Source organism: Neofelis nebulosa, chromosome 2, assembly GCF_028018385.1.
Source record: "Neofelis nebulosa isolate mNeoNeb1 chromosome 2, mNeoNeb1.pri, whole genome shotgun sequence".
In the NCBI taxonomy this organism is placed as follows: domain Eukaryota; kingdom Metazoa; phylum Chordata; class Mammalia; order Carnivora; family Felidae; genus Neofelis; species Neofelis nebulosa.
Window position 1 is genome coordinate 64,752,592 of NC_080783.1, and position 22,627 is coordinate 64,775,218.

The 22,627-nt window shown below is 41.4% G+C and overlaps 1 protein-coding gene across 1 annotated transcript in view; it reads left to right on the forward strand.

Moving 5' to 3' along the window:
- The window catches only part of STK39 (serine/threonine kinase 39), a 314,459-nt gene that overhangs the window by 69,155 nt on the left and 222,677 nt on the right, over positions 1 to 22,627 (forward strand). Inside the window, exons 3-5 of the mRNA XM_058714960.1 lie at positions 7,873 to 7,981; positions 11,137 to 11,278; positions 12,687 to 12,742. Coding sequence (XP_058570943.1) covers positions 7,873 to 7,981; positions 11,137 to 11,278; positions 12,687 to 12,742 — 307 coding nt within the window. The remainder of the gene's footprint in view (positions 1 to 7,872; positions 7,982 to 11,136; positions 11,279 to 12,686; positions 12,743 to 22,627) is intronic.

The following is a 22,627-nucleotide window of genomic DNA, read 5'->3' on the forward strand; positions in this document are numbered from 1 at the left end:
TGCCACTTACAGTATAGAAATTTATGGGTTTTGTTTTTGTCTTTGTTTTAATTCTGCCACTTACAGTATCGGGCTATTTATGAATATTAGGTTACCCTTCATGATGGTGCTGTTATGGAATTGTTATGGAATTGCAAGCTGGAGAATGACTTTCTGAAAAGTGTTATTTAACGTGGTTACCCTCACCATTTAAGGAGTTCTTAAAATGCCTGCAGAATGTTGCATACATTTTAAAAGATGTATCTGGTTATCTCTTGCATTTGGAAATATAGGTTTCATTTGATAGTATTTGTAAATCATACATATTTTCCCCTTTTTAAAGGATTAAAAGTTGCAGTGTGGAAGTATGCCTGAGAGGTAGGTGTTTCTCTCAGTGTTTCATTGAAGGAATGATGCATCTTAGTGCCTAGCTTGAAAACAGTAGTTCTCAACCTTGGCCGAACATTAGAATCACCTAGGAGCTTTTGAAAATTTTCATTCCCAGCCTCTTATCCTAAACCAATTTGCATCAGCATCTCTGGGGCTAGGCTCCAGGCCCTAGTAGTTTTTAAAGCTACCCAGGTGATTTCAATGTGCAACCAAGGTTGAAAACCACTGCTCTAGAATAAAGTTAGAAATAACATCTTCTCAGATTTAACTGCACATGATTTTGGAGGCTGAGAAATTTGATTCCTAACTAAGGCTGTGTGGGATATTTTGCCACCAATATCAGATGAAGAAGAATTTATTTAGGATTTACATAAGCTGTGAAAATATGCTAATTTGGTTAAGTGTAGTTTATTATTTTGAATTCAGAATCCATTTAAACTGTTTCTTTTCTGTAATGAAATTTCTTTCAGTACTTTGTGAATCTCCTGGTTTTAGGAACAAAAGACACTAGGCTTTAACTTTTCCTAATTATTATATCTTCAAACTCTTTTCTGTGCTCTGTGTTTTTTTATTTTTGTTTTTAAAAGATTTTATTTTTTAAGTAACTTCTGCACCCAACGTGGGGCTTGAACTTACAACCCTGAGATCAGGAGTCGCACACTCTGCCCGCAGAGCCAGGCGGGTGCCCCTATGCTAGGTGTTTTGAACCCTTTGCATAAGTATATGTTAGGCTCCTTATCACAAAAGGGCTTGAGGCGGTGTACCAGGATGCATGAAGTTTGACAGGGTAGTATGAATTAAACACGGGGTGAAGTACTTAGGAAAACTCCTGTGGGAGACAACGTAGAGTCAGGAATAAAGCTACAGACTCGTGGCCCAGTGACCTATACACACATTACAGACTCTTAGAGCTGGCAGGACACACGGAGCACGTTCTGTGATTGATGTTTCTGTAGGGCAGGGTAGGCGCTGCTGCCAGCGTCTGTCTCCGTTTCTTTGAGGTTGAGTCAGGAATTTGGGACACTTGAGGTAAGTGATCAGTATGGGGTTGCTCATCTGCAGAGAAGGAACCGAGACATTGAGAGGCTGTCTTTTAACGCTTGTGTTATGTGCTAGGCATCCTGCGAGGAGTGCTGTAGGTCTCGTTTCACTTATTTCACAAAAATCCTATGTAGACGGCATTAATAATCTCCTTTTATGACAGGACACTGAGGTTCAAGGACATGGGGTAACCTGCCGGGGTAATCGGGCTGCTCAGTGGCTTAGCCAAGCTTCCAAGCCAGCCCTGTCTTAGGAGTTTAGCTCTTCCTCAGTGGCTCCCAACCCTGTGAACCACAGTTCTTGCTTGTCCTCAGTATGGTTTATAGGAGAAGGTTTTTTTCTTCCTTCCTCCCTTCCTTCCCTCCTTCCTCCCCTTCCTTTCTTTCTTTCTTTCTTTCTTTCTTTCTTTCTTTCTTTCTTTCTTTCTTTCTTTCTTTCTTTCGTGATGGTGGTGGTGGTGGTAGGAGGAACAAAGGCCATAGAGAACTATTACAAAAGCCCTCATAAACACTTAAATATACTTTCTTTCCATTTTTTTCAGTTTTTGGTTTTTTGGTAGTTTTTTCTTTTTTTTTCCTCCCAAGCAATCCTATTTCCGGGATATTCTAAGGTAGGGTATTCTGTGTGTTTTGTGTCCCCCACCAAACCTGGACTATCCCACGTGAGAGGCCTATATCGTGCCCCGGTGGGGCAAATGTGGCCAGGCTGGCCCCGCAGCTGCACGTGCGTGTCCCTCATCGGTCTGTCATCCGCCCACCCAGCTCCCAGCAGAGGGCTGCTGCTGTGGCTGCCGCTTCAGTGCTGGCAGATGGGGAGGCCTTTTTCTTGCTATCCCATTTTAGGCCTGTTTTCCCACTCTTGTGAAATTTCGTTTGTGGTGTGTTTCAGATGAAGCTGCATGAGCAGCTCTTTGGTCCACAGGGCAGATTAAATACCAGGCTGTGGCTTGCTTTGGCACCTGATGGCATGTCTGTCTTATTTCACTAGACTCTTCCAAGGGAGTCACTGTGCTACAGTCCTCGACTGCAGTTTTGGCACATGTGTTGTCCGGATTTCAGAGTTGTGTAAGTTCTTCAGATCTTGACCTCGTGTTTTTTTCTCCCTGTGAATTCTTTACTAGTCTCCCCTATTTCTAGCTTTGTTTCCTACCCCTTTCTTCAGGTCAGACTCAGCTGGGCGGTGCCTCTGGGCTTGCTCCCCTCCTCAGGCTCTAACCCCATCACCTTCACTGTGGCCCTTGGTGCTCCTTCCTTTCACCTGTCCCCATACCCAAGTGCCTCTGTTTGCTTTCCACCACTTAGTCACTTAGAGTCTGGTTTCTGGACTTAACCAGTTTACTTGGAAGCCTGATAGAAATGCAGAATTTCAGGCCCCACCCCAGACCAACTGAATCAGAATCTGCATTTTCACTTGGTCCCCAGGTGATCTGTGTACACTTTCAAGTTTGAGAAGCATTTTTCCAAATCTTGCATCTATGGATTGTATCCTAGTGAAGGGAATAGAGTTTTAGAACCCTCTCATTTTGTAGGGAGAATTGGATAAACCTTTTTATTTTATTACTTAGAGAGTGAGCATGAGTGGGTCTGGGGGCGATGGGGAGGTAGGCAGAGAGGGAGAGAGAGAGAGAATCTTAAGCAGGCTGCATTCTCAGTACAGAGCCCGATGCAGGGCCTGATCCCAAGATCCTGGGATCATGACCTAAACTGAAATCAAGAGTTGGAGCTCAACTGACTGAGCCACCCAGGTGCCCTAAAAACTTTTTTTTTTTAAAATCATACCCACTTAATCATCTTTGGGCAATACTTTTGTCACTTTTAGAAATAGAGAGAAATGAATATGTTTGGGAATAAAGGGCTTTGCCTATCCTGTGAGTGAAGTTAGGACAATGGGAAAAGCTTGGATAATTTATCTGGTAGACTGTTCCCAGGGAAGGATTCAAAGAGCAGCTGCCATCACTGTTCTGAAAAGAAATGGAGAGAGTAGTTCTATGGAAAGAACATTTGATTCAAGAAATATTTATATTTTCAACATATAAAATATAAAAAGTATATACAGTTGTCTTAATTGATTCAGGCTGCTGTAAGAAAAATCCCACAGATTTGGTGGCTTACAAACAACAGTAATTTACTTCTCACAGTTCTGGAGGCTGGAGGTCCAAGGTCAAGGTGCTGAGATGGTCGAGTGGGAGCCTCACTCCCACTTCTCACTGCAGTGAGACTTCTCACTGCTTCCTGTGGCAGAAGGGGCAGGCTAGTTCTTTGGGGTCTCTTATACTGGCACAAATCTCATTCATGAGGGTTCCATCCGCAAGACCCGGTCACCTCTCAAAGACCCCCTTTCCTGAGGCCATCAGCTTATGAATTCAGGGGGTGGGCACAAACATTCAGACCATAGCAAAAATACAAATATATAAATATAAAATTTTGCATCTCTCTAGAAGGCAACTAAATACAAGGCTTACGTATAAACTGAAATAATGTTGGATAGGCAGGTAGAACACCTCATTTGTTCTTCTGTGAGTGTATTTCTGCACTGCTTGTGGAAATACTTATCATGGAGGCTCAGTGATAGCACAGGTCATACGCTGAGGCTAAGTGACTGTTGTTTCTCCCTAAGGCAGGTTTTCCCATGTCTTTAAGTATTAGAGGCTCTGCTACATGGAATGGCTTGTGTAGGAAATTGCATGATGTAGGAGTGGGGGTATGGAACCCTAGCGAAGCAGTGAAGAGGAACTGTGAGGCTGCAAGGAAGGATGTGAGGTTATGAGTGGTCAGACTGATGGTAAGTCTGCTCTGAGGTTTTCTGTCTTTGCCTCCATCTGCCTTCGTGTTGGTCCAGGGGTGTATTACTAGGGGCAGTATCTATGTCCCTCTCCCTGCCTCTTTCTTTTAAATCCTCAGGACCTTTATATTTTATTATTATTATTATTTTTATTTTAGAGAGAGAGAAAGAGCAGGAGAGGGACAGAGGCAGAGAGAGAGAGAATCCCAAACAGGTTCCATGCTCATTGCAGAGCCTGACTCAGGACTTGATCCTATGACTCTAGGATTATGACCTGAGCTGAAAAGCAGAGTCACATGCTGAACCGACTGAACCACCCAGGTGCCCCCAAATCTTCAGGACCTTTAAATGTCCATCTGGTACCTCTAAGACCCAAAATTTTGAAGGACTAGAACTTGGTAAGTTATATCCACAGGTTAAAGAGTTTTTCTCTCTCTCCCTCCCTCTGTACATCTCCCCCTGTTGCCTTTTCTCCCTCTCCCCCCTACTTTCTCTCCCTCCCTGCCTCCCTCCCTTTCTCTTTCACACATACACACACACACATACACACACACACATACACACGCATATACCCACGCATGTGTATGCATGCCCCCACCCCCAACACAAATAGTTTGCTCACTGCAGTGTTGGAGAACCTGATACTCTGGGTAGGAAGTGATACTGCCCATCTAAATGGAAAGTGCAAGAAAACGGGTTTTTCCAGAGTTTGGCGCAGTATTGCTTCAGTGCAGAAGAATTTCCTTTCATATGGGCATTGGTTGTTTATTGTTCATTTAGATTAATGATTTAAAAGTTTGGAGTTAGAAAGCTAGATAAGCATTCATTTGCATTAAATGTGAAATGATGAGAATGTGGAGCACCCACACTTTCAAGAAACATCATTCTCCTTTCTGTGAGCAGCGGGGGGCATCTGTGTGTATACTGTACCCTACCTGATGCTGCACGCCTTCCACGTGAGCCGTCCGTCCCCACAGTGAACAGGTGCTAGTGACTTAAGGTAGGAATGGCCTGTGCAGTGTTGCATTTCTCCTTCAGCGGCATCTCGTGATATCAAAACCTAACACCAGAAACAGATGGAAACTGGACCTCAGGTCTCAGATCTTGTTCAAAGGACAGGAGTAGCTGAATTGAAAAGTGTCAGATTTAGAAAACCTGTAATTAGTTAAATGGATGAAGGAGATGAGCAATGGAAAGTGTTGTTATATAATGAAAATGGAAAAATTAGTGATTTTTTTCTATGTTTATCCTTGGTAAAAAGCACTTATATAAACATATAAACTAAGGTATATATGTGTGTTACATGTCATAGTGTTTTGGTCCAGTATTCTGAGAAATGGGGTATTGGCACTTTGAGGATTAAGTAGTACTGGATGTGCAAGGGTTGCATCCCCATTTGGAATCTTTCGGCTGGGTGATTTAAAATTAATTCAGAGTTAACTAGATGCTCATTACTACTGAAAATATTTATACGATGCATAAATGCACTTTTCTTTCATCATAAATACATCATAGCATGTATAAGGTTTCTTTGATGACTTACGTTATTTTTTGTGGCTTTTGGACGGCACCTTGAGAGGGAGTTACACTAGTCTGATACCCTTGATTGAGGGTTAACTGAAGTTTTATTTTATTTTGTTTTTTTTCTAGTGTTTTTTTTTTCTTTCTTCTTTTTTCACTTTAATGTAATTTATTGTCGAGTTGTCTAACGCACAGTGTGTAAAGTGTGCTCTTGGTTTTGGGGGTACATTCCCATGATTCATCGCTTACATACAACACCCAGTGCTCATCCCAACAAGTGCCCTTCTCAATGCCCATCACCCATTTTCCCCTCTCCCACCCCGCCCCACCATCAACCCTCTGTTTATTCTCTGTATTTAAGAGTCTTCTATGATTTGCCTCTCTGTAACTATTTTTCCCCTTCTCTTCCCCCTTTGTCTTCTGTTAAGTTTCTCAAGTTCCACATATGAGTGAAAACATATGATATCTGTCTTTTCCCGACTGACTTATATCACTCAGCATAATACCCTCCAGTTCCATCCACATTGCTGCAAGTGGCAGGATTTCATTCTTTCTCATTGCCAAGTAGTATTCCATTGTATATATAAACCACATCTTTATTCATTGATCAGTTGATGGACATTTAGGCTCTTTCCTTAATTTGGTTATTATTGAAAGCGCTGCTATAAACATTGGGGTACAGGTACCCCTATGAATCAGCACTCCTGTATCCTTTGGATAAATTCTTAGTAGTGCTATTGCTGGGTTGTAGAGTACTTCTATTTTTAATTTTTTGAGGAACCTCCATGCTGTTTTCCAGAGCGGCTGCACCAGTTTTCATTCCCACCAACAGTGCAAGAGGGTTCCTGTTTCTCCACATCCTTGCCAGCATCTGTTGTTTCCTGAGTTGTTAATTTTAGCCACTCTGACTGGTGTAAGCTGGTATCTCAGTGTGGTTTTGATTTGTATTTCTCTCACGATGAGTGAAGTTGAGCATCTTTTCATGTGTTGGTTAGCCATCTGGGTGTCTTCTTGGGAAAAGTGTCTATTCATGTCTTCTGTCCATTTCTTCACTGGATTATTTGTTTTTTGGGTGTTGAGTTAGGTAAGTTCTTTATAGATTTTGGATACTAACCCTTTATCTGATATGTCATTTGCAAATATCTTTTCCCATTCTGTTGGTTGCCTTTTAGTTTTGTTGATTGTTTCTTTTGCAGTACAGAAGCTTTTTATCTTGATGAGGTCCCAATAGTTCCATTTTTGATTTTATTTCCCTTGCCTTTGGAGACTGAAGCTTTATAGGAGTTATCTGGCAATAACTTAAGACAATACACCAAAACCAATGGGAACTTTAGTATTGCAGGAAAATGTGGTTTATTGAAGTTGCCTATTTGATTTCAAAACTTTATTGTTTTGTGTCTCTATATGAAACTTATTTTCCTCTATAGTAGTAGTGTTTCCTAAATTGTGACCCACAAAGCATTATTTAGCTGCATTGTTCATGTGGATTCAACTAGAACAGCTTATCTACTGCAGGAATTCTCAGAGTCTTTGACAGTAATAATGTTCCCTATAACCCTTTTAGAGTGAGATGTATGATCTGATGTTTCTTGAGCTTATTCCACTAGCCTGCCCACCCCTTTTTTTTCTTGATAAACTATCTACCATGAAATAGAATTTGGGAAATTACGTTCTAGCATCTTAATGGGTATTTGCTCATTTACCATCACAGCAGTCCTGAGAAGCAGAAACAGTTTTGGATGAGGGAGGATCTAAGACCCGCCAGAGTTGAGGCTTGGCAGTAGGACCCAGGTCCCCTAATGACTCACTCAGCCTTTTCTTTCTCTATCGCAGCCTTCCTTGCAGGCACGAGGCACTCAGTCATGTGTGATGGGGCTCTCTGCTACTGAGTAGGGAGTGATCTGGGTGATATGCTCCCTGAGGTTTCTGTGTCCTGGGACCGGTCCAGAGGGCTCTGTGGTCTCCTAAAGAGGCCTTTCTGAATTCCAGCAAGTTGATAATTGGATGAATGACTAGTTCTCATGCAGCTTCTTTGAACTAATGGTTTAAGCAGCCCCCCACATATGTTTTTAAGTAGGAAAAGTGCCTAGGTGTGCTCAGTGTGTTTTGCTTCCCGATTTTTACCCCGTGAGACTATGTCACGTTTTGTTCTTTTTACAGAAAGAAATTCAAGCCATGAGTCAGTGCAGCCATCCCAACGTAGTGACCTATTACACCTCTTTTGTGGTAAAAGATGAACTTTGGCTGGTCATGAAATTACTAAGTGGAGGTAAGTGGGTTTTGTTATTGTTTGCTTGTGTGTGTGTGTGTGTGTGTGTGTGTGTGTGTGTGTGTTCTTTTGTCTTTTGTGCAAGCCGTAACATTGCATACAACTTTACATTTGGTCCCCTTACTCTTGTATTTAAAGTTTTGCTTGGTTTATTATTTACCTAGAGAATAAAGCCCAGATTTCTTCACGTTGGTATTGAAAAGCTTTCATAATATGGCTAAACTTCCTAGAATACCCGTGTCCTCTTCTGCCCAGCCTTCTTGGTGTAGGTGAGGCTCTCTAAATACCTCTGCACCCCGATGTCTCCCCTGTGCTGCTCCTCAGCCCTAGATGTCTGTCCTTCCTTCTCCACATGCCAAAGTCCTAAGAGGTCACGTCCTCTCTGCAACACAAAAGTTAACCAGTCCTTCCTGTTTAAACTCTGTTTTTAATATTATTCAAGTCCTTAACACATTGTAATATAGTGAATTACCTCAGTGCCGTTCATTAAAAGTTCTGTGATGATGGAAATGTTCTATAACTGTGCTCTCCAGTTTCTACTAGGTACATGTGGCTCTTAAATACTTGACATGTGGCTGGTGTTACTGAATTTCTGGAGGAACTGGATTTCTATTCATTTTTAACTAGCTTATATTTAAATAACCACAGATGGCTAGTGGCTATGATATTGGACAGTACAGATTTAGATTAGATTGTGGACTTGATGAGGAGAGCATGGTCTAATGGACTTCTCCCTTATTGAACCTGACACCCAGTGGGTACTCAGTAAATATTGTTTCAGTTGAAATGGAGAGAAACTCTGTGCATGCTAAATTATTTGCTTGCAGTGTTGATCGGAAGTGGCACTATTTTCATCCCGTGTTTGTATTTGAAGAGGCAAAGTAACTTTCACTCTGGCCTCAGGTCAATGAAGTTATAAAAGTCATTGACAATTTAACTTATAAGGCACTTTTACATTGCCGTATTTTTTCTTTTAATCTCTTAGCATCACTAGTTGATAGAGAATGATAATAATAGCCATTAACTTTATTGAACACTTACTCTGTGGCTAGATTCTGCTCAAGGCAATTTACTTACCTTATTTCATTTAATCTGGACAGCATCTTTGAATGGCAAGTGTCACTGTCCCTGCTCTTCAGAAAGTTCCCCAAAACTTAAGAGAGTCGGGCAGCTTGCCCAAGGTCACATACACAGTAGCTGTGAGCACCGGAATTTGTGGCAGTAGGACCTGTTGACTTAAAAGCTGTGCTACACCACAGGAATTATCACCTTCATTTTACAGACATGAAAATTTAAGCTTAGAAAGCCCCAGTGATTTTCTTTGTAACACCCAGCATTCCCACATGTATCACTCTGTATATCTTTTCCAGAGGTGAAGTGTCGTTTAGGAGCAGAGGAAGACATTTTGCACTGCCTGGATGAAGCCAGAACCAGTATAGCTGAATTTATATTGTAGAGCCCGTTTTAACCTGTAGACCTGGTTCCAGTGAAGGCAGAATTGAGGAGGCATCTTCATTTTTGTTGTTGTTGTTGTAAAGAAACTCTCTTGGATCAAGCAGAGGCCCAGAGCTGACAGGACAAATATGCTGTGATTGCTTTGGGTCCACTTGCGCGGGTCTCAGTGGGGAGCCTGGGAGAGCTGAGTTAGGTTCTGTTCCCAGTCTTGTCAATCCTATTAGTCATTGTTTCCTTGAGTGCCTACTTCGGGTTTTAATTAAACATGAAAAGAAAGAAATGAAAGAAGAAAGAAAAAGGCAGCCTGCTGGAGCCAGACTGCAGGGTTTGAGTGTGGGCATTGCTCCTTGTCTCTGCCGAGGCTGGTGCTTTGTCAGTAAGACGACCCTTCACCCAATCTCTTGTTGCAGGGATCGAGGTTCTGGTGACCTGGGACCCTAGGCAGCCCCAGAAACACTGCTCAAACTGAGAATTTTACTTCCTGTCTTTATTTTGATCCCAATTAACCTTTGACTAGCTTAACAATGTCCCGTATCCCGTTGCCTGAAGACTGGATAGAAAATTTCATTGTCTTTTTAAAAAAATCCAACTTAGTCTGCCTGGGCTTTAGGTAAGAAGAACGAGTTTTAAACAGGTTTCCACAGGTCAGAGAAACCTGGGCCGATGTGGACTATTGCTCATTTTTCTTTTAGCAAGCCAGAAATGCATACATACGTGCCTTACCTGGTATATACTTACAATATGAAAATGAAGCGGTTGTGGAAGTATTGTTTTCAAAACTACTAAAGAATTTAAGATTCAATGAATAAATAGATGTTTTGTTTCTCTGAGGGGGAAATATGTATTTGTTTTCTTTTATAATATTTTATCATATGAAATCTCTTAATGAGGGGCAGGCAGCTAGTCTGGTGTGGTAATACCTGATGTGGAAACTCAGTACTCCCAGTTAATCATAGAGCGCCTAGAGCCAGATTCAGGTCCTGAGGTAAGCCATTTGTTAACTCTTCAGAAATGTTGAACCCCCAGGTAATTAGGGCTTTTAAAATGACCGGGAGGTTTGGAATATTAATTAGTATGTGTTGAAACATGAACTCAGAATGCCAGGGATCCTAATCTGTTCGTGGTAACAAAGTACCGTGTATTTATTTCATTATAAAAGTCAGTACATTATGGATCAAGTAAACAAAAATAAAGATTGCCCAGAGTCACAGAAAGGAATATTCTGGTTATCAGCAGGGGTCTGGAGGCAATATACTTTTTTTTTTTTTTTCTCCCCTCCTACCTGTGTCCTAGATGTTCAGGGAGACTGTGCTTCTGGCTCTCAGTTCATTGCGGTCTGTTCCCCTGGCCACCGCCTCTTCTTTTTTTTCAGTTCGGACATCTTGAATCCCCTTTTGAGTCTGTAACCAATTGTGCATGTGTGGGAGAAAGGACTAACCCTGGAGTGACCGTGAACAGTTTTTTGCATCCTGACCCAGAGTTATTCTTATGCTGAAAGTGCTCTTGCAAACTTGGATCTCGTGTTTCTGGTCACGTGCTGCCATGCAATTGTTTGTGTGCCTTGGGAGCAATTGCGTCAAATAAACAAACGTATTTTGACATTTCCATTCAATTTTCTAAATAGTGGAGCCCAAGCTAGAAAGGTAATGAAGGTGCTTGTGCTTACACAGATGTTTCGATTCTTCTGTCTCTCCACCTAGGTTCCATGTTGGATATCATAAAGTACATTGTTAATCGAGGGGAACACAAGAATGGAGTTCTGGAAGAGGCAATAATAGCAACAATTCTTAAAGAGGTTTTGGAAGGCTTAGACTATCTACACAGAAATGGTCAGATTCACAGGTATGACTTCTGCAGAGATGTTTAAATTCAGCCATTTGTATATTCAGCTCTGGTTTGTAAAGACTGTTAAGGAAAACATATTGCTGGTAGGTATCAACATTATTTCTGAGCTAGGCCAAATAGTTGTGAAAAAAGTACTTAAAGAAACGAGAATAAATTAAAAAATTATTTTCAAAGTTTATTTTTGAGAGAGAGCACGAGTGGGGGAGGCGCAGAGAGAGAAAGAGAGAGAGGGAGACATAGAATCTGAAGCAGGCTCCAGGCTCCGAGCTCTCAGCACAGAGTCCCGACGCAGGGCTCGACCCCATGAACTGGGGGATCATGACCTGAGCCAAAATCGGTGGTTAACCGACTGAGCCCCTCAGGTGCCCCGAGAGAATAAATTTTGATGAAATATATTAGTATCCTTAGCATTGCTTTATCCATTTTCACTGAAATAAAAGCAGAATATAAAAAAGTACCTAGTGAACTCACTAAAAAAAATTAACAATACTACTCTTGAAGTATGCTTAATTGAACAGGATAGCATCTCTAACTATCTAATACAGGCAAAACTGTTCCAAATGTTGTAATATGTTCATTATTTTTGGCATGGTGGTGTGAGGAAAGGGGGGGGTAGCTAATTTCATCTTCTTTTGTGACATAAAATGCTAATTCTTTAAATAGCCAAACAGCCTAGAATAGGAGTGTGTGATGTTTCAAAAGAGTTAGTGTTACTTGGGCCCCTAGGAATAGCTGTGAGTAAATAACCATTTATTAGTAATGCTGGTATTGCAATTCCCCTACCTTGCGCTATATGTGGGCCATATATTTAAGGATATCTGCCATGTCTTTTGGTAATTAGAAAAAAACATGACCTTAGGTTTCAAACTTGTAAGTTATTTTTCTTTTTAAGTGTTAAGACTTCTATATAATGAAGAAATATATTATAGAATGTTATAATTGGCATTTATAATCAGTATCTCTCCAGGGGAGAGGCTGATCCAATCCATTGTTTAAGAGGCTGCTGGGATTAATCTGGAATTGTTCCACAGACAAATTTAAGTGGAAGTAGAACAGCTTTACATAGAATTATCAGCTTTAATTCTTGAGAAAAGATAGTATGGTGAGTTAATGGGCGATCTCCAACTCTACAACATAAAGAATGTACTCACTCGTGATTTAATTAAATTTGGATAATGATTTCACATAAAATATTTGTCACTAAAATCCTAACCACCCCCCAGGAGCAAACTATAAAATCGCCGTTTCTCCCTATAACTTTTTAAATCTGTGATATAATTTTAATATTTATAAAATGATAATTACTTTAAACAGCTACATTATATGATTGTTTTTAAATCTCTGAGTGAATTGATGCAATATAGTGTCTATATTCCATAATTCATTCTTCATTTTTTTCTAATAGGGATTTGAAAGCTGGTAATATTCTTCTGGGTGAGGATGGTTCCGTACAAATAGCAGGTAACGCTGATAAAAATAGAAATTCTTCTGACAGAAGTGTTCCAGTTTCAAGGAATGTAGAATCATTCCAAATAAATAAATAATGAATGAATGAATGAACAAATGAATCCATGTGATCTCTTTTAAGCATGTATCTGGGCTGCCCTGTTAGAGAACATTTGGGTCTGAGGCAGAACATGTTTTCCTGTTGTTTTGGTTAAGTTGTTGTTAAATCATCCTGTAAATAATGTTATTTTAGAACATAGCTTTTTGATAGAGGCAATTTTACTTTCAATTTCATTTTTGCTAAATTTCAGGTTGAATAAAGGTGGTATTTATCTAACTGCAAGAAAAGCAGTTTTGAGAGTTTTTTTGATGAGTTTGAAAGTTTAGAACCTTGTACCCTTCGATTAATTTAAACGCTTCTATTTCTGAAGCGGTGCTGAAAGCACGGTGAACTCTCAAAGTCTGTGGGTTATTGTGGTCTTCAGTGTGACCCTGCATGGCTGTCCGTGACAGTAGGCACGCAGGTGCAGTGCACGTCGGTAGAGTGCGTACACTAGACAAGTGCCCTCCGTGTGCAGACCTTTTCATTCTGTTATTGGACCAGAGTAACCCGAAAGGTCTGGGGTAAGGTGTCTCCATGTCTGTATTGACTCGTGTCTCCCTCCCATCCATGAAGGCCTGTCTCCTCAGTCCTCTCAGCCATCACTACTTTTTGCATTTGTGGCTGGACAGCCCTTACCTGTACCGAACTGTCCCTGTCATCATTGCAGGGTATTCAGCCCAGCCCTCTGGCTTGCAGGCATTGAATGTTATTAGCAACACGTCCCAGCGACACACTTGGTGAGAATCACTGATGTAGCTTCTGCTGTTGAGTGCTGAAGTTTGCCCCAAATACTTAATCAGTCCAGCCTGCTGCTTTTTGAGTTGGAGTGGAAGAAGCCTCTTTTCTAGTATTTAGGGTTAGGTTCTTTCTACATCAAGTTATTAGAGCAGAGTTGATCACAGTCCTTGGTTCTAGTCTAGTTTCTAGACAAATGCGAGGATCTGGGGTATTATTAGAAACAGGAGAGCTCAGCAGAAAACAAACACACCCCCAACACAAAGGATAAGCCTTGAGTCATCTCTTTGATTCATTGTTTGTCCCTCTCTAGGTGCCAGAGAACCTGTCAGGTGATGCCTGACTTGTGTGACAAGCACAGTGCTGACCTTGGGCTCTGTATTTAGTTGGGTATATTCACGGGGGCTTTTATTTATTTTCTTTTAAAGGAGAGAATAGAGGTTTTGAAAATACAAAAGGGAAATGGAGAATTTGTTTCAAATCAAATGTTTCTTCCCTGAAGAACTAATACTGCAAGTGTTAGCTTTTATTAGTCCTCTCTTTGAAAGGATAAGTTTAGTCAAATATTATTAGTCGTTGGCTTAAGACCACTGTGTAGGCACTCTGTATATCAGTTAAACACAAAGGCCTTGGAATCAAAACAGGCCTTCGTTTAGTACCCACTGTGCAGTGTGGGGCAGGCTGTTGGCATCGCTGAGCCTCAGTTTCCTCATCTGTGAGATGGTGATGATAATGCCAATCGTTCAAGGAGACACAGATATCCTTTGCAGGTGTAAAGGATATTTTTGAGTTTATTTTGAAATAGCACGAGCAGGGGAGGGACAGAGAGACAGGGAGAGACAGAGAATTCCAAGCAGCTCTGCACTATTAGCACAGAGCCCGACGTTGTACTTGAACTCACAAACTGCGAGGTCACAACCTGACCCACAACCGAGAGTTGGACGCTTAACTGACTGAGCCACCTAGGCACCCTGTACCTATTGAAACTTAAGCTTCAGGGCCCTGTAAGTGCAGTGTGTTTCTGGGAGTTGCAGAGTGTTCTAGGTGGAGATGGAGTGTTTTAGTTGGAGAGGTGTTCTAGACCATCAGGGGGTATTCTTATGGAGGCATTTTTTGTTCAGTTGTCTGAAACTATTCCAGAAGAAATGACCTTAATTTTTAGGACACCAGTGAATTGGTATGAATTTTTACTTTTAAAGAAATAGACACACTTACACCTAATTTCATATTTTTAATTTTGTGTTGTTTATCTTAAAGAGGGTCTTCCCAGTTGTGTAAGCTTCACATCCCATGAAACTTGGATCTACTCCTGCTGATAACAGTTGTTGCAGTAGTTAAATAAATGTGAGAAATGCATAGTACAACCAAGAAAATAGGGCAGTAGACAGGAGTACACATTATAAGCTTATTTATTAGAGCACTGTTTGTGATTGCAATAGATTAGAAACAACTTAGGTGTCCCGATTAAATATGCTACATGGTAGATCTACATTATGGGACCCCCACAAGCTGCAATGGAGAATGTATACATTGACGTGAAAAAAAGTGTCGCCAGGCTACATAGTTAAGTGAATACAGCAAGGTGAAATAGAATGCATACTGTGTCACCTGTTGTGAGGGAAATGGGGGGAACTACCTCTATATCTTTGTACAAAGAAACGGAAGGATAATGGGGAGGGGGACTTGTATAGTGCATACCTTTTATAATATTTTGAATTCTGAACTGTGTGAACAAGTATGACTTGGTAAACCCAATGAAAGGAAATGACTTCATAAACTGTCAATAAGTGAAAGTCATTTTTTAAGCCTTTTATTATAAAAATTTTCATACGTAGCCTAAAGTAGAGAAGAGTAGGAAGAACCTAGTGTACCCACCATGATCAGTTTCAGGCCATTCTTGATTCATGTCTCTTCCCCCTTCCTACTTTGGTGGCCTTTATTATTAACACCAAATCTTGTTCTTGAGCCATCTAAGTTAGTGCCTTATAAGTACACATCTTGTCCTTACTCTAGAGAGAGGCTCCTACCCCACAGGCCAGAGGCATTTAGGAAAAAACAAAACAAAAACAAAACAAAACAAAAAACTTCAACGAAACAAGTGACAACAGAAAACATCTGTTTAGGCGGTCTCAGCCCAGGGTACTCAAGGGTACAAGGTCTGGGATGAACTGGCATGGTTGAAATTCCCGGGTCACCTTGTGACCTTGGTCAAGCTACACACCTTCTTTAAGATTCTGTTTCCTTAAAAGAGGGATACAAATATAACCCCCCTCGCCTTTTTTTGTGTGTGTGAAATCAAATGAGGCTCCTCACACGCAGAGATCTTAGCAGTGGCTGGCACACGAGAGGCACACAGCAGCTGCCGTCGTACTTCTGCTCTTCTTCATGTCCCTGCCACTCCTGCTGTTCCTGGGACCAGCAGGCTTGCGCCCATCTCCCTGGCACCGCCTGGAGATCACATGTACCTCAAATTAGTCTTGCAAGGGGTTCAGCTCTTAGGGGCTTTTATGAGTTATAAAAAGCTAATGCTTATTAATAATGGAACTTGGAAGTTAACTTGTCATTAATCTTGCTCTAAGCTGATAAGGAAGTACAACTAATTTTCTCTCTTTGGTGATGAAACGATCATTTCTCACTGAGAGGGTCAGAATAGCAGTGAACGGCCTTTGAAATGCGAAAGGAGGTCAGCCCTTGCCTTATTCTGCCACTTGGCACTGTGCCAATCACTTCCTCTATTCTTCTTGTCAGATTGGTGACCTGAGCTCTTTCTCCGGGCCTTCTGTAGCATATTGGCCTTTTCTTTTTCTCACTTGGGATCCCCTGAAGTAAGGTTTCCTGACTTTTTCTCTCCCTCTTGGGCCTTGGGTTTTCCCCCCGCTGTGGGTGGTAGTGCTGAGTGTGACCCTGTAGGCACTTGCCCTGTGGGGGCTGCTGGGTTCAGAAGGTCACATGCAGAAAGCCACCACTACCTGGGTAGTTGTAGGATTAAATGAGCCCGTGCATAAACTGCTTGGAACAGTGCCTGGCAAGCATAGCGAAGACATTGTGTACAGCCTTTCTGTACTCCCCTTGGTATCCCTTTTGTGTGTGTGACTTCATGCTTGTGTCAGACCAACTGAGAAATCGCCATCTCCTGGATGTATAATGGTGTGCAGACAGGCATTTAAATTGTGCAGTTTCTCCATCTCTGGGGCTGTGGCTTTCTGGAATTCGTATTTTCATTTTTTCCACATTCTCTAACCTGAGCACAACATTGAATTCAATTCCTATAGTACTTTAATTTTTTTCTGGTTTTAACTATAAAATAAGGTTATTGCTTTAAGAAAAACACTTGTAATGTTTCCTTGGAACAGGCAGGGTGCTGCTGCCTGTCCCTGTTTTCTAGGAGTTTGGCTTTCTTGGCCAGGCAGTTGGTTTCTGGGACCAGGAGTCTTCGGGATCTTTGCTGGCATCATTATCCAGTGGGTGGTGAAGGGGGTGTGGGTGAGAGAGTGGAAAGCAGAGACACAGCAGTGGAAGAGGTAGACTCTCTCTTTTTGTTGCTACCTATTATATTTGGATATTTGGGGAGATAGTACATTGCTTTTATTTAGGCTGTTTGTGCCCTTTCCCTTTATATCTTTATGTTCTTTAAGCCCTGTTTTTTGAAATAAAATTTAAGCAAGGGGGATGTTTGCATTTATTTCTTTGAATGTATTGTTTGTTTACCTTCAGAGTATCATTATGAGCATTGTTTTTTTATTATTTATTTATTTATTTATTTATTTATTTATTTATTTTAACATTTATTTATTTTTGAGACAGAGAGAGACAGAGCATGAACGGGGGGAGGACAAGAGAGAGAGGGAGACACAGAATCCGAAGCAGGCTCCAGGCTCTGAGCTGTTAGCACAGAGCCCGATGCGGGGCTCGAACTCACAGACTGTGAGATCATGACCTGAGCCGAAATCGGATGCTTAACCGACTGAGCCACCCAGGCGCCCTAGCATTGTTTTTTAAAAAAAGTATTTGTGCTATTGTAATAGAAAACATTACAATTTTTATTTAAAAAAAAAAAAAAACTCCTACCATATATATATTTCCTTTCTTAGAACTTTTAATGTGAAAAGGGGACATTAAGGTGCCTGGTTCAGACCATGAGAAACTCTTTTTATACAACCAACAAGTGTGGTGAATAAGGCAAATATGCTTTGTTCTCCATGTAAAAATACAAATTCTCTGGAAATTATTTATGTTTCTATTGACTGTGGATATAAAATAAGTAACTGATGTGTCTCAAGTACTTCCCGTGTGCCAGGCCAGGTTCTCTGTGCTGAGCGAGCTGTGACTCGTTCCCCACAGGCCTGTAAATGTGCCCATTTTACAGACAAGAAACTAAGGTCGAGAGATGGGAAGCAAGTTTCCCAGGTCACAAGTAGGTTTCAGATGCGGGGAGTCTGGCTCCAGAGCTGTGGTCCCATGTCTGTGGGATTTCCAGGAAGACAGCCCTAAATCTGTGTGTAACTGATCTCAGTGTCATTTTTTTATTTTTTATTTTTTTATTCCTTTTTTTAAATTTTATTTTTTACTTTTAAAAATTTGCATCCAAATTAGTCAGCATATAGTGCAACAATGATTTCAAGAGTAGATTCCTTAGTGTCCCTTACCCATTTAGCCCATCCCCCCTCCCACAACCCCTCCAGCAATCCTCTGTTTATTCTCTATGTTTAAGAGTCTCTTATGTTTTGTACCCGTACCTGTTTTTATATTATTTCTGCTTCCCTGCCCTTATGTTCATCTGTTTTGTCTCTTAAAGTCATATGAGTGAAGTCATATGATTTTTGTCTTTCTCTGGCTAATTTCACTTAGTTGCAAATGGCAAGATTTCATTCTTTTTGATTGCAGAGTAATACTCCATTGTATATATAGACCACATCTTCTTTATCCATTCATCCATCGGTGGACATTTGGGCTCTTTCCATACTTTGGCTATTGTTGATAGTGCTGCTGTAAACATGGGGGTGCATGTGTCTCTTTGAGACAGCACACCTGTATCCCGTGGATAAATGCCTAGTAGGGCAATTGCTGGGTTGTAGGGTAGTTCTGTTTTTAGTTTTTTGAGGAACCTCCATACTGTTTTCCAGAGTGGCTACACCAGCTTGCATTCCCAGCTGATCTCAGGTTTAGATGGAAGACCAATAGCGATCACTAGCTCTTATACATCTCTGTGTAACGATTCCATTTCGAAGCCAGGGAACGTATTCTGCACCTTTCCTTTCCTCTCTCTGCTCCTTTAAGTTGAGACACAAGTCTTTGGTAAGGTTTTGGGGCATAGGAGAAGCAGTCATTTTGGGTGTCGTTTGGTGTCGAATTAAGCGTAGTAGTGACACCAGACTCTTTTTGAGACTGGAAAACTTCAGGTTTGATGTAATGAATTACAACTTGAGGACTGCCTCCTCATAGTTTAAAAGAAAATGCTTTATTTCTCATATCTTCTGTGCTCAGAGAACCTGAACGTGTGATTTCCTGATCATAAACTTGGATAGATGTGAAGGTTTTTGCTACAATATGTGACAAAAGGAGTGGCTATTTGAAAGTCATGCTCTTCCCACGGCCTAGCATTTTATTTTCCAGTCTGATGTTCTGTCATATTGTCAGGAAGAGCTTAGAGCTTTGTCTGGCAAGTGACTAAGCCTGTTTGTCTGGTATTAACGAGACACTGCTCTAAGCAGAAATCCGTACAAAACAGGTCACTTTGGGGTGGTCACTGCAAATATATCTACCCTAGGATTCTTTTAAATACTGGCCACTCTTAATGCACTATTAAAATGTTGATTTCAGAACATTTGATTTCTGAAGAACTTTCTAGAAGCACACTACTGGATTATATTAGGTAGATCTCATGCTCATTTTCTTATTTTTGCCTTTTAACTCTGAGTGTGTGTGTGTGTGTGTGTGTGTGTATGAATGTGAATTTCCCATCCCTGGTTTTTCATAACAAATTGGTACTGAGCTCAGACAGCCTCATACTCCAGAAGTCTAGAAATCTATCATTACATCAATCTCAGTGTATCTGAGACTGTCCCAGTGAAGCTTATGTATGCCTTAGGTTCTTCACTAAAGGACATTGGTATGACTTTGGGTAATGTCTCTGTTTTTTGGGAGGAAGATTATATATCCTTAGTCAGCCTTTGAATACATCTTGAACTTTATTCATTCTGGGTCTCAAACAACTATGACTAACGTTTCTGCCAGGAATACATGCAACTAGATTTAACTTGCTTCCAGCACTCCAGTATTATTCTCAAGGAGCCAGAGGAAGGTGTGTGTGGTGCTGGAAGTTGTGTGTGTTTGTGTGTGTGTGTGTGTGTGTGTGTGTGTGTGGTGGAGTTTTTATTCCCATAGCTGCTAGGCTCTTTTGTTTTCCTTATGTGCTCTTTGGCCCTAGTGAAATGCATTTAGATGGGGAGGTGGAGGAAACAGGTGGAGGGAGTATATCTTTTGTTAAGAGGGGCTGCTGCTTCACGCAAGGTAATATGGGCTCCTTGTGTACAAGGGAGGCAGCCTCTGATTAATATCAGAAAGGTCTGGCATGCCTGGGTGGCTCCATAGGTTAACTGTCTGACTTTGGCTCAGCTCATGATCTCATGGTTTGTGGGTTTAAGCCCTGAGTCGGGCTCTGTGCTGACAGCTCCCAGCCTGTAGCCTGCTTCATGTTCTGTCTCTCCTCCTCTTTCTGCCTCTCCCCCTGCTCACGCTCTTTCTCTCTCTCTCGATCAAAAATAAACATTAAAAAAAATTAAAAAACATATCAGAAAGGTCTGAAGGTCCCTGAGGCATCTGAATCAGGAAATGACAGTGTCATTGTATTTTTGGTGCCTTGGCCTAGAGCAGGGCTCTGACACCAGACTGCTGTGGTTTGAATCCTGGCATAACTCCTCCCAGCCCTGTGACCAAGTTATTTAAACGCTTGCGCCTTAGTTTCCATACCTGAACAATGGAAAAATACTAGAGGGTTAAAGGAATTAACACACATTCCATTTTATTTTATTTTATTTATTTTATTTTTATTTTTTAGCGTTTATTTATTTTTGAGACAGAGAGAGACAAAGCATGAACGGGGGAGGGTCAGAGAGAGGGAGACACAGAATCTGAAACAGGCTCCAGGCTCTGAGCTGTCAGCACAGAGCCCGACGCGGGGCTCGAACTCACGGACCGCGAGATCATGACCTGGGCGAAGCCGGCCGCTTAACCGACTGAGCCACCCAGGCGCCCCAACACACACATTCCATTTTAGAATTAGTTAGCTCACATTGCTTCTGTATTGAAATGGGGGTGGGGTCCTTTAATTATTTAGGACATTGTAAGATCACAAGGAGGAGGCTAGGAGGCAAGGCTGTTGTAGGCTCTCTGTCTGACCTGCCATATCATTTTGCTCTCCCGTTTTCTTTACCCCATTGATATCCCCCCATATCACCAGAGTGGAAAATCCACAGTGCACATCTGACCACGTCATTCCTTTGCATAAAGATTAAAACTTGCTGGGGGGATGAAGCCCCAGCTCCCCAACATGGCATGTAAAGGCCCTGCCTGTTTTTCCAATCTCGTCTGCCCGTGCTTTTCTGCTTCCTGCTTTAAGGCAAGTTCTGCGTTAGCCAGCTACAAATGAAATGAATAATATGGTGAAGCAGAGCACGCAAATTAAAAGCATTGGCACAGTCAGAAAATACAGTCCAAGTACAAATTAAGATCTTTGGAGGGTATCAGAGTGCTTCATAGTGAACCACAATGTATGTTGTGAGTTTCAGGTAGTTTATAATTATGTGAATTATGGTTTAATGAATTATGCCAAAATTTTCATATATTCATTTTTTTGTTTGTTTAAATAAATAGGGACAGCAAATTAATGTGGCTTTCCGAATTTTGGGATCTTGACAAATCAAGCGGCAACATTTGGTGAAACCTCTAGCAGGAAGCAAGAATGCCATTCAATTCTGGAAACCTAGTTTTCCAGTCCATCTGTCTATCATCAATGGGAAATACTTGGGGAGATTTTAAGCAGCTTCCTACCCTTTAACAGCTGCTAGCAGTTGCTTGAGCAACAATGTAAGGAAGTCTTATGAGGTGAATGCAATGGGGGGAATACCTTTGCTTTGCTCTTGCTGGAATATTTCCCCGGTGTGCCTATTTAGCTGCATGGGGCACAAGGTTGAGCTTCAAGGTTTGAGCATTCTAGGAGGACATGGGGCAGATGGGACTTAGTCTTCCTTCTTCCTTCCCTCCTCCCCCCACCTTCCCTTCTTTCCTTCTTCTCTTCCTTTCTCCCTTTCTGCCTTTACGGGCCTGTAGTGTCATTATTAAATTACATTTTGTATATTACCACAAGCTGCTGAGGTCTGGGAAAAACAAGAGTTGTTAGAATACAAGCAGAGCAGTCCAACTCCGTTCTTCGTATGATCATTTCTTCATTTATTTTTCTGCTTCCCAGAGCCTGCATTTGTTATGGCAAAAAAACGGCCCTTCCCTGGAGAAAAGGCGAACATTAACCGTATGGGTTTTATGTGCCTGAAGTGGTTGGTTGGCAGATGTTTACTGCATATTTGCTGTGTTGTAGGCATAGCCCTCTGAGTGGATGTGGTGTTTAGCAAGAGAGACCTCGTCTGCTGTCGTAAGTTTACCGTTCAGGTGAAACAGGTATTAAACAGTTAACTATTAAGTTTAATTTCAAAAATTTGTAAGCAGAGGGAAATGTGTATACCTGGGCAATCTAGGTTAGCCACATCAAGTCTAGTGTAATAGACTGTCATAGGGAGAAATCTGTTTTAGTATTTCATTAAACATTTTTTACATGTTTGTTTATTTTTGAGAGCAGGAGAGAGCACAAGCCGGGGAGGGGCAGAGAGAGAGGGGGGACAGAGGATCTGAAGCAGGCTCCGCTGTCAGCATGGAGCCCAATGTGGGACTCGAACTCAGGAACCGCAAGATCATGACCTGAGCTGAAGTCAGATGCTCAACCAACTAAGCCATGTAGGTGCCTGGGATAGATCTTTTTTTTTTTTTTTTTTTTTAACGTTCATTCATTT